This window comes from Ptychodera flava, chromosome 6 (genome assembly GCF_041260155.1).
Source record: "Ptychodera flava strain L36383 chromosome 6, AS_Pfla_20210202, whole genome shotgun sequence".
NCBI lineage: Eukaryota > Metazoa > Hemichordata > Enteropneusta > Ptychoderidae > Ptychodera > Ptychodera flava.
This window is the reverse complement of record NC_091933.1, coordinates 39,394,681-39,407,566: the sequence shown is the minus strand read 5'-3', so window position 1 is coordinate 39,407,566 and position 12,886 is coordinate 39,394,681. Positions and strand designations below refer to the sequence as shown.

General features: G+C 37.6%; 1 protein-coding gene across 1 annotated transcript; it reads left to right on the top strand.

Moving 5' to 3' along the window:
* Window positions 1-4,975: 4,975 nt before the first annotated feature.
* LOC139134492 (uncharacterized) lies at window positions 4,976-5,686 on the top strand. The gene has a single exon (XM_070701351.1). It carries the CDS (start codon window positions 4,976-4,978, stop codon window positions 5,684-5,686), a length of 711 nt encoding a protein of 236 aa, XP_070557452.1.
* Window positions 5,687-12,886: the final 7,200 nt, after the last annotated feature.

Here is a 12,886-nt window from a genome sequence, read left to right as displayed (position 1 = left end):
TATGATCCATTTTCGGGTCTTGCAAGAGTGTCTTGGTATCCAAGATCAGGTGGATAAGTTACAGTCACTTTTTATTCACACCAGTGTGAAAACTGGAAATTTTCACTCAGAGGAGACTAAGAGTGCCACAGATTACAGCAGTGTTTTCTTCGCAATGAAGCATTCTTTTGTTGTATCTCCACGTAGCGATCAGCACATTGGAGTTCGATCAAAACTCTGTGTTTTGCTATCAACTCACTGAATCAAATTTTACAAATAAATGACTTAGTTACTTTCTTCATGGAAAATATAACTCTGTCTTTTCATTTTAAGCACATCAACATTTTTTGACGTACATTCCATGCCAAGACATGATGTCATCTAAACACAGCCTTCTGACCAACTGTTGGACAACAACTGTAATCCAAAGTCACGGTAGTTGTCCTTCAAAAGTTAAGTGTACTTTCATGAATGATAACAGAGAAATATTTGTTAAAGGGGACAAAGTCAGCCATTTCCCATGAATTTTGTTTGATACAAGATACTACTTATATTGTTTGACATGTTGAAAGATAATGAATAAATGGGTGACCATGCATATATTTGACCCCGGTTTTTGACAAATTAAATGAAAGCATCGCGAAAATTAATTAATGGTCATGACCATTAATTCATTTCGCGTTGATTTCATGTATCGTGTTGAAAACCGGAGTGGAATATATACATGGTCACCCATTCATTCAGTATCTTTCAACATGTCAAAACACTGAATTAGTAGATCTTGTATCAAACAAAATTCATGAAAAATGGCCGACTTTTGTCCCTTTAATTAAAATCAGTTAGTGACATCATGTTGATTTGGTGTCCTAAAGAAGGACGTTAAGCATTTCATGGCATATAGGCCATCTTTGGTCAGCAGTTTAGAAATTTCTTCTGGGATTTTACTCTGTGGTTTCTGGTTCAATTCCTTCAGTCAGCTAAGTAAAGTAAGCTTGGTTATCATTGGCAGCAGGGTGACTTAAGCATAAATATAATTTTTATGTACAATTTTACCATTTAAAGACACAGTGTTTGCAATCAGGCTACTGTACATTCAACATAGTTGGCAATGGACATCGTGACTTGTGACTAATGAACATCAAAATTATTGGCAATACATAAATTAAAATTTAAAGTAAAAACTTTCATCACAGTTTCTTTATAACAAGATCTTACTAGACCAATTTTTTTTCAATTTTAAATATTCCATGGCTTGGAAGACAAACAACCTTCATCATTTCAGGGCTTGAAATCAATGGTAGTCCGTGGTCCCAGGACTTCTAAACCTTGCCTTGGGAAAACCAGTGTCTGGAAATAGTTGTACAATGGGACAACCACTTACCACCAGCCATGGAATGAATCTGCTGTGTGCATCAGATTGGGTGTGTTGGATACAAACTGACTTGCAGACTTTTCAGATATTGTTCATGTGTCTAAACCCTAGGTGAAATTTCAATATTGTAAAGAATCAATTGATCAGCTGTAATTTATTCATGCTAAATCATGTTTTAGCATGCAGAGTTATGAAGAAGAAAGGATATGGATCATGATATACCCTGTCGTCTTGTATTTATTCTTTCTCTAGGCTCTATCATTCTATACTGTTTGATTGGCCTATATAAAAAGAAAACAGATTATTTTGTGGTATAGTTTTGTTCACAACATTTTGGCTTTCATACACAGTTATTGTGTTGCCTGCACTGGATGGAAATCAAACTACGGGACAGATGATGTTAAAGAATGAAATTCATTTTTTGTCAGATTTCCAGAAACCGCATTTGTATAGTATAAAGAAATATAGGGTATAAGTTGACTACCTGATGAATTCTTGAGAGCTTTAGTTGAGAGTTGGAAATTGTTGTGAGCTTGGTGGGACTACCATTTAAAAAAGATAATTTCAAGCCTTGCCATGTTATTTGGTAAATTTTAGGTACGAGGAATGCGGGGAAGTGGGATCTAAGAACCACAACCCCAGACTGTGTGATCCAAATACCTTGCCCTATATTGATGACAGACTCTGTGAATATGGCACAGTACTTGTGTGCGTGTGTCCTCAATGCCAGACACATACGATATCTCTGATGCATGATATCCCTGTTGGCATATGACCTTCATTGAACTGGGTTCAGCAGTCACAAGGGAGCCGTCATTACAACCTAGGGAGTTTGGAAGAGTCGGGCTGGGAGGGAGTCCCTTTTGGGTTCAGCCGTCATTAGGGAGCATTCGTTTTTTACAGGGAGGGGGGGGGTCGGTGGAAATCAGGGGGGGTTTTGACTTTTACAAAACTGCTTTTGGGGGGTCAAATTTTACAATCAATGATTGAAGGGAGGGTCAAATTTTACAAAGGTATGTCTTGAGTTATGGAAAAAAAAAATTGACTTTGGAATTTCATCGAAATGTTGCTTGTGTAACCGATGTTATACGGCCTCCACCACAGCCATGCAACAGTTTGTGGAGGTAACTGGGGTCTCTGCAGCGAGATTCAAAATGCGGATCTCCATGGATAAACAACTTGTTGAGTACGTTATGTTTCAGAAAATGAGCGGTTTTGGACGTTAGGAGAAGTTAATCGCATCTTTTCTGGGATTGGTTAGGAGGTATAGGTAGGCAGGGAAAGGATTTTGCCCCAATAGAGCAGAATTTCGGCCAAAAAGACCGTTTCTTCATTGCGGTCTAGATCCAGGCCGCAGAGACCTGAGTTCTCTTCATAGACCGTTGCAGGGCTGTGGTAGAGGCCATATAATGCTGGGAACACACGTGCACAGACCTGTACGCAGGGCTACAGAACATGGGGCATGAAATGAGGAACTAACACACAGTCATATGTAACAAACAACTTCTGTATATTACTATATTGTGTCAAATATCGGGGTCTACATATAAAATAGTAAAACCGTACTTCAAAACTATAAATATTACTCCATGGTAACAATAACCGTACTGATCGACCTCCTGACGGCAGGAGTCGAACACACTTTCAGAACAAAAACTCTGTTCAAGATTAACCCTTTCTAATTGCTTAACAATTTCTATGGAAAACCTAACGTTACCGCAGAGCTGCAGAGGTACCTCTGACTTGACCACGCGGCTCGGAAACACAAATAGTTCACACGAGACTTTAACAAATGTTCGATGATGAGCACAATTGTAAGTCCGACTTTCATGTCCGCACATGAAAGTCGGCGACAACACACGCAATTCACTGCTAAGCAGCGTCCAGTTCAGCCACCATGAGCGCAGCCATCTTAGATCTTTGTTTACTTCCGGTCGGCTCCAGGGACATGCCGAACTAATCTGAAGTCTTCCTCTGCTAACTCCGCGCATTGACAAAAGTTCAGTGGAACAATCATAAATAATGTTCTCATATGACAATCTCAGATATCTGACTGAACTCATAAACGGAATAAAGTTCGCAGTTAACACACAATTTGCTGCAGAAAGATCAGCTTTCAACTTGTGGTGATACCATCTCAGCATGCAGTGCGCATATTGCATATATACGGCACGGCTTTCAAAGTTTCACTTGTGTGAGCAATGTTCGTTCGATCGACTAAAGTAGAGGATGGCATAGGGTTTAAATAAACAGTCCGATCCACATAAAGTTCGATCTCTGCCACTCACCAGTTTCTTTACATATCTGCTGACTTGAGTAAAACTCAAAATAGAGAAATATCTGACTTAAAAAGCACACGCTGACACTCAAACCTTTACTTCCAGTGCAGCATGCAATGGAAAACACTCTCTAGAAAGTTCCCGTCTTGGACTCCCTAGGTATACAGTGATAACACACAAGAACTCCCAGGCAAAATAGAAAATACACAGGTCCTCCATACATAATCTATGAGAAGCTGTGCATTATTTCTTTTAAATACAAAACTAGCTAAATCTGTGTATTTATAGACTCTTGATTATTGATATTAATGTACTTGATAAGACTAGGGTAGTTACCAGTGCATGTGTGAGCAAGAAATTTGATTTTGGAATTTCACCGAATTGTTAATTCACTATCTTGTCAGAGGAAACTATGAATAATTTTTTTCCAATACAAAAGTAGTTAAATCTGTGTATTTATGTACGCTTGATTATTGATATTAATGTACTTGATTAGACTAGGATGGTTACAAGTGGATGTTTGTGCAAGAAATTTGATTTTGGAATTTCACCGAAATGTTGATTCACTATGAGGAAACTATGAATAAGTTTTTTCTAATATAAAACTAGGTAAATCTGTGTATTTATGTACTCTTGATTATTGATATTAGTGTACTTGATTAGACTAGAGCGATTACAAGGTCATGTGTGTGCAAAAAATTTGATTTTTGAATTTCACCAAAAATGTTGATTCTCTAGTATGTGAGGAAACTTTTTCAGCCCGGGGCCACAGGGTGCGAAGGGTTAATGAATCAAATCTGATGAATTTTTTTTTTCATTGTGGGGGGGGGGGGGGGGGGGGGTCACATTTTACAATTGATGAATTGAGGGGGGGGTGTTAAATTTTAGAAATTTGATTTGGAGGGTGGGGGGTCACTTTTTACATTTCATTTGTCGCTCAAATTCCACCGACCCCCCCTCCCCGTAAAAAACGAATGCTCCCTTATTTACAACATTGTGGGGGGGGGGGGTCTAGAAGAATGGGGCCGGGAGAGAGTCACTTTTTGGTTCAGTTATTCACATTAAGGGAGCCATCATTATTTACAACATAGGGGAGGGGTCTGGAAGAATCGTCCAAGAATGGCGTCGTCGGGGCTGCACGCGAGAAAAGAGCTCTCCAGGACTCTTTGAGTGTGCACCCATTCTAAGTGACTAAACATTTCTCTGAGTATGTATGATGAAATGCAACGACTGCGACAAGACCAGGGGTGTACGTCTGTGCCAAGGGGATCTCCTCCTTTGCAGATCTTGTGAAGCTGAAAGATTTTCACGCACCACCAACAGTAGAAAGACGAACAAAGGCAAGATGGCGGACAATGGAACTCCAACCCAAATGTCAAGTATTGAAAGCAGACTTGAGACACTATGCAAGAAAGTTGACAGCCTTTCGTCGATGTCCAGTACATTGCAAGAACTACAACAATCGGTAAATTTTATGAACACTTTCTTTGACGACTACAAAACACAAATGCAAGAACTTATTACAGTGAACACGGCATTGCGTAAGAAGTTGGAAGTAACTGAAAGCAAACTTAAAGCAGCGGAGGAAGAAATCGATGATTTACAACAGTATACCCACGGTATACCGGAAACGCAAGATGAGGACACTGACAAAATTGTAATGAAAGTGGCAAATGCAGTTGGTGTATCCGTGGCAGAGAGTGACATTGACATTAGTCACCGCTTGCCTAAAAGGCAAGGACAACATACCTCTACCATCATTGTTCGATTTACTAGAAGAAGCGTGAGAAATAATCTATACAAATCCAAGAAACATCTACGTAACAAGAATGCGTCAGACATTGGACTACGTTCTCCCGTACAACAGAACTCGCGTATCTACATCAATGAACAACTCACCACCAAGAACAAGAAATTGTTTCACGAAGTCAACAAAAGGAAAACAGCGAGATGGAAGTACATTTGGACACAAAACGGACACATATATCTCAGGAAAGAAGACAGCTCCCCTGTTGTGAAGATGAAATCATATGAAGATCTTCATCACATCAAATAATGTGGACGTCAGTATGTTTGCTTTAATAATTTAGCTTATGTCTGAAGACTTAATTGTAAAACGCAATTGTACATCACTGAGCGTAGACAAATTTAACGCCAGTGGAGTTTTGTCCAAGACTTCATGTTCTTTTTTACACCTTAATATCCGATCACTGGCTAAGCATTTTGATGACCTCGTTGCATTCTTGAATATCTTAGACCAGAAGTTTCTATTTGTGGCTCTCACAGAAACTTGGTTGCACCCCAATTCAAATCACAGTTTTTATAATTTACCCTCATATAATCTAGTTACTTGTAATCGTGAGGGATCTCATGGTGGTGGAGTGGCACTCTACATACACGAGTCTTTGTCTTTCAACCGCATAACGTCATGTAAAATTCAGCATTGCGAGTCACTCTTTATTGAAACGATCATTGACAACAAAAAAGTTGTTGTAGGTGTAAATTACCGTAAGCCAAATACTCCGTGTAGTGAATTCATTGACAGTTTTGAAGAATGCCTCGACCAGATGTCAACCAAAGCGAGAGATTGTATTATTCTTGGCGATGTAAACATTGACACATCTGTTGAGTCTCCATCTGCTGCTCAATACGTCACACTTTTGAATATGTACAATTTTATGCAAGTAATTGACACCCCTACAAGAGTTACGAACACTTCAAGTACTGTCATTGATCATCTGATAACAAATATGACGGATTGTTTCATTGATTGTGGAGTTGTACTCTCTGATATTTCTGATCACTACCCTATCTTTGGTATTTTTAAACACCTCAATCATGTATTTAGGCCGCATCATAGAACTAAGAAATATGATTTTAAGAACTACGATAAAAATCTTTTCTTGGCTGATTTGAGTGATGTATCCTGGCAGTCTGTGTACGAATGCGAGGATCCAACTGATGCATATGCAAATTTCCATAGTATCTTTTATGACGTTATGCAGAGACACACAGTACTAGAGATTTCCCACCATACATCATGATTTGTACCAACGTAGATTCCCCTGTGAAGTCTACCATGTCTCCCATGTGTAGACAAATTCCTGGACCACTTGTAGAAATTCTGAGAACGTACTTTTAAAAACACCTTTCTTCTCAATTCCCATTTTAAAGGATTAAGAAAATTGTGCTTGATTGAGAGAAGAGAAAGGATTTTTGTAAATTTTCCAGTGATTGTGTCCTCAGCCATACAGAATAAAGTGATGGAAAGTAGGGAGACTAGTTGCACCTGTTTTATGAAACAAAAGGATATTGATTTTTTTCCAAATAGAAAAGACAAAAGAAATTTACATACTAACTTTTTTCAGAGAATGACCCCTTCAGTTTGTCATAACTTGCTTCCCAAAACTGTGACATTTGTAGTACCTGCAGAATGTGACCTTTATGGTTATTTAATGGTTTCTTTGAAATTTATACCACAATATTTCAACGTACTTTTAATAAATATAATTAATCAATTATAGTGAGACTTCACATTATTGCTTTTATACAGAACTGAAAAAGTTATAAGAAAACTAAAGTCGTTGGTACAAATCGAACAGAATTGTGGGTAATTTATTGTACTGTGAGACACCTCAAGGTGATTTCAGTTCGTAACAGGCAACAATGTATCAAAAAACCTTGGCTTTCTAGGGGTTTGCTTAAGTCCATCAACACGAAACATAAATTGTTTAGTAAAATGAAAAATAATCCTTACGATGAAAATGTTAAAAATAAGTACACATTGTACAGAAATCTACTGACGAAGCTACTTAAATCAGCAAAGAAAAAATATTATACCAATCTGGTAATTAGTGCAAATGGGAACACCAATAAGACATGGAAAGTTTTACATGAAATTTTGAACAATTCCTGTACAAAATGTACCCCAGACAAATTGCATACAAATAGACCCGACCAGCCTTGTCTGTCGGATAGTGTTGATATTGCTGAAGAGTTTAATGAGTATTTTACCAGTGTGGGGCCTAATCTTGCTGAGAAAATTCGTAACAACGGGGATTTTCGTAAATATCTAAAAGGCGACCATCTTAATTCTTTTTTCTTTCGCCCGGTTTCTGAAAATGATGTGTTCAATGAAATTAGGAAGATTGACCCCAATAAATCCATCGGGCAAGATATGATTCACCCTAGGCTTGTAAACCATGCAGCACATATTATTTCCTATCCATTGGCACATGTAATAAATTGTTCTTTAAGCCAAGGCATCTTTCCAAATGACTTAAAAGTTGCCAAAGTCATACCAGTGTATAAAAAGGGCTCTGTTACGAATGTTGGAAATTATCGGCCTATCTCTGTTTTACCAGTCTTCAGTAAAATAGTTGAATCTGTTGTTAAAAACCAACTCATCACTTACCTGGAGAAGTATGATATTCTTCTCAAGACTCAATTTGGTTTTCGCAAAAAACATAGTACAAAACTTGCCTTGGCCGATTTGATCTCTGATATAATGGAAAAACTTGACGATGGTTTCACAACTTTTGGGATTTTTATAGACCTTAGAAAGGCTTTTGATACGATTAATCATGACATTATGTTACAAAAATTAGACTATTATGGTATAGGGGGTTGCCTTTACACTGGTTCAAAAGTTATCTGTCAGAACGTAAACAAACCGTCAATATAAGCAATGTATTTTCGTCATATAGGTCAATTGAATGTGGGGTTCCACAAGGTTCTATTCTTGGTCCTATTTTATTTTTGTTATATATAAATGATATTGTAAATTCTACTGATATATTCGATTTTCGTCTATTTGCTGACGATACAAATATGTTCAAATTTATTAAAAACACTAGTGTCATCAGCCTTGACCAGATTAAAGTTGACTTTCAGAAGGCTTGTGACTGGTGCAGTGCAAACAAGCTCACTGTTAATGTAGAAAAAACAAACTTTATGTTAATTAAAACACCCCAGAGGCTGGTAAATACAGAAGGCAGCTTGAGTGTGGATGGAAATATGGTCTCGAATGTCTCGTCGACAAATTATCTTGGGGTAATTTTAGACCAGCACTTGACTTGGAAGGCTCACATTGATAAAGTTAGAAAATTCATCGCCCCGATGGTTGGAATTATTTCTAAAATTCGTCATATCGTCCCCAAAGAAATTTTGCTTTTGCTTTATAATTCCATGATTTTACCCCATATTTGTTACTGTATTGAGATTTGGGGGAATACATTCAGTTCTTTACTCCAACCTATCCTAATTTTACAGAAAAAGGTTGTCCGCCTTATCACATTCTCTGCTGCGCGAGCTCATACCGCCCCTCTATTTCAGCAACTGGGAATTCTCAATGTCCATAAGCAATGTGAATTTAATACTTGTACTTTTATCTTTGACCTTAAAAATAGCCATTTCTCACATTCGGTATATCGTTACCTCGATCCAGTGCCTCATAGTTATTCAACTCGTCTTAAAACTGGTGAAAACTTCTATATTCCTAAGGTTAATCTTACTTTGAGCCAACATAATTTGAAATATGCTGCAACTATGCTATGGAACAAACTTCCAGATTCTATAAAAAAGTTAAATGAAAGAAAGCATTTCAAACGTCATTTAAAAGACTGGCTACTTGCCTGTTGATACTATTTTCCCCAAAAGTTGTGGGGTTTTCTGGTCACGTTGTCTTGTTGTTTTATGATCTGTCTCATATCATTTGTTTCCCGTAATATATTTTTTGATCTGTACCTGATATGAAATATAGTTTGAAATTATTGCTATAGTTTTTTCTGACCATATCCGCAGATGTACACCTTATGTTATCTATATAGTATAAACATTAGGGGCCACAACTCGACTAGTTCAGAAGAACTATATTGTGGTCCCCGCTAGGAATACCTGCTAAATTATAGAACATAAATTTAGCAATTGTACCAATTTCTCTATCTTTATTTTTTTTTTCCATGTGTCTTTTGAGTGAATGTAAGTTTATATTTCTAGCGAAATAAACTGAAAAAAAAAAAAAATCGAGCCGGGAGAGAGTCACTCTTTAAGATGATGAGCATTAAAAGGATAACTCGAAAACGGGGATTACTCAAAAATGACAACTGTTGTTCTAAGTATCACCAAATGGAGTTATGTAAACATCAAATTTTCAAACAGTTCTGTGCCGGGGGGTGAGACCCCCTCAGACCTCACCGTGTACTCACTGCTTTACAGCCGTCTAGTCATCAAACACACGTACAGTATCAAAAAAAAATGCGACGACAAAAAAGACCGCATCTAGTTTCAAACTATCCCAGTATTATCTTGCATTGATATGCTTGCCTTTGTTGCATCTCACTACTAGATCCTGGGCGACTTTAAATTGGTATAGATTCATTGTTAAACATAAAAGCATCAAATATATATATTTTCATTTGATGCACATAGAACCCTTGTGCTGCAAGGCAGCATCACTTCCCAATTTGCCGAGTCGGAAAGAGCGGCAGTATTGAGCCAAAACCTACTTTATTTTCAACTACCTGGCATGGTATGTTATTGTGGGTTTAGTTAGTAAAAAGCATGTTTTCAGGTTTTCAGAAGCCTTCAAGTGAACAATAAATTTTGTTTTGTTTTATTGTAATTTCAATGGGCCAGGTTTGAGGCTGTGAGTAGGATGGTCCTGGGACAAGGCGTCCATAGTAAGGGACTGGTCAGTTTCTTCGGCCTGGGGGGGGGCGGTGGATTATTTTTTGCCGACGTCAAAAAGTGGCTGACCCCCCTATTCCAAATTTTGAAAACAGGGTGACCCCCCCCCCCCCAGGCGCGACAAAGGTAAAACAAAAGATGGACATAAATTATATATATATATATATATATATATATATATATATATATATATATTATATTTTACATTTTACATATATTTATATTTTAAATAGTCATTCTATGTTTTAGTGAAATTGTTGACATGTCAGTTGTAAGATAGGAATTTCAAAGTGTCAATCTTAAAGTTTAAGTACAGTACATTTTGAATGAGCTGTATTTTGAATGAGCTGTGAATGTATTTCTCACTTTTTCTGCTTAACCAGATGTCCTGAACTGTTGTACAGAAATGGATGTCAATCATTAATAGTCGCGCCAGCGGCTTACTGACTACGCATGCGCTTATTCATAATATACTATGCGACTAACCGGAAGTGTACCCTTCTTTCTCATGATGGGCGCCGCCATGTTTTTTTTTTTGAGTACTCGTAAATAAACAAATACGAAACAAATTACCATGATATAACATGCCTTTTATAAAATATACCTCTTTTATTAGCCAGTAAATGTTATTATACACCTTGTCGCTGATACAAAGTATCGTTGATATAGATAAACGGAGAAAACTGTCGTGCATATGAACGGGGGCATACGCAAAGAATGCTGGGATTGAATTATAGAAGAACGCCCCCTGTGTCAATAATTAGATTCAAAAATTGCAAGTTTTTAGACGGAACGCTATAGTTTTCAGCTTGCAAGTGGAAGGTGGGTAGTGCGGTTACCATTGCAATGATAATTATTGCATAATACATCCCTTGTTTAACGCCATAGGCTGTTATCATTGTAAAAATTGCCAATTTTTGTCCAAAATTTTTACACGTTACAGAAAATCTATACCTGCCCTGCTGCAGGGTTTGACGTCGTGTAAGTACGTGAACTGCTTTCATCAGAGGGAAACTGGGCATAGTTGTCATATAAACGTTTATGAAGTAACAATTACAGTTTATCATGAATCAATACAAATAACATTGCCAATCTTAACCCCTGGCGCGACACCAAGGGCTGAGCCCTTTATAATATTATCAAAGAGGAAAAAGCAGTGAATCAAAAACTTTGATGGGTGTTAAGACTTGCCAACCATCCAATTAAATCTACTGAGGAGCCATAGAGAGCTTTTTTAGCCAAATCTGATGTGTACAGTGTCTGAGAGGACCTTTTCTTGTGTAACATTGAAACCATAAAAGCACAGCTAATAATGACAAAAACTGCCTTTTTTAACTGTTATTTTGTTCATAAAAAAGCATCTTTCTACAGAAAACCTATGAAACAAAGGAAAATAATTGCATCAATGAGAAGGAAAGATATCTTGTCATTTTTCTATCTCTAAAATAAGTCACTGTATCAAATATATATTGTGAAATATTTGTGCATGTTGCTTTCTCATACTGAATTCTCACAGAGAGAACAGAAAAGTATCAGGAATTTTGTCATCCTTTTCATATGAAATGCAGATTTCATAATGGTACACTTTCACTTAGCAAACATCAAGATATCTCTGATTTATTAAAGTATGGCGCCCGAAGGGCGCGCCAAAAAATATGAAACATCCTGATATCTCTGATATATAGGCCTATGCCTTGTATATTAAAGTCATGCACCTGAAGGGCATGCTGAAAGATGTATGATATATTAAAGTAATGAGCTTGAAGAGCACGCTGAAAAATATTGAACATACAGATATCTCTGATGTAAGTATGCTTGATATGTTAAAGTTGGGCGTGCTGAAAAATATGACTGATTATTAAAGTTACGCGCCCGAAGGGCGCGCCGAAAAATACAACTGAATGATGAATTTTGTGGCTGACACTAGCAATTTAGGCAATGATGAGCCTGTGTCAAAATTCAAAAACACACTGACCCCCCTATTGGGCATTTCAAAAACATGGTGACCCCCCCTATCACCAAAGTCAAAAACAGGGTGACCCCCCCCCATGAATCCACCGCCCCCCCAGGCTGAAGAAACTGACCAGTCCCTAATACCATAATTTGCCTCGACCCTCGAGCGTTCGCAAAGTGCAAAGAACGATCGGGGTCAAAGTTTAAAGCATGGCGCAGTCGACGTGCCAACTGCAAAAGGCATTCCATCGACGGATGTACTTGTATGCCTCAGTGACCAATCAAGACATCACCGCACTGGGCTTTAAATATTCAAACCTTTATTAAAATCCAACAGATGGGACACTCATTGGTTTTAAAAAACATGAACTGATGGTTTACAGGCAGGACAAGGGCTAAAGTTATGTAGTCGACGTCAGATGTGATGAAGTACTGGTCTTCTAGATACATGTACCAAAATGACCCTATTTCAACATTCACCGTTCAACATATTTTCAAAAGTGCAGCATCAGGTGGAAGACTTCCCTCTTGGCCTCTCCCAATCTGGTCATTTCTACAGAGCTGTTTGCTTATCAAACATAATGAAAAACATATTTTCATGTTTATAATCATTTTA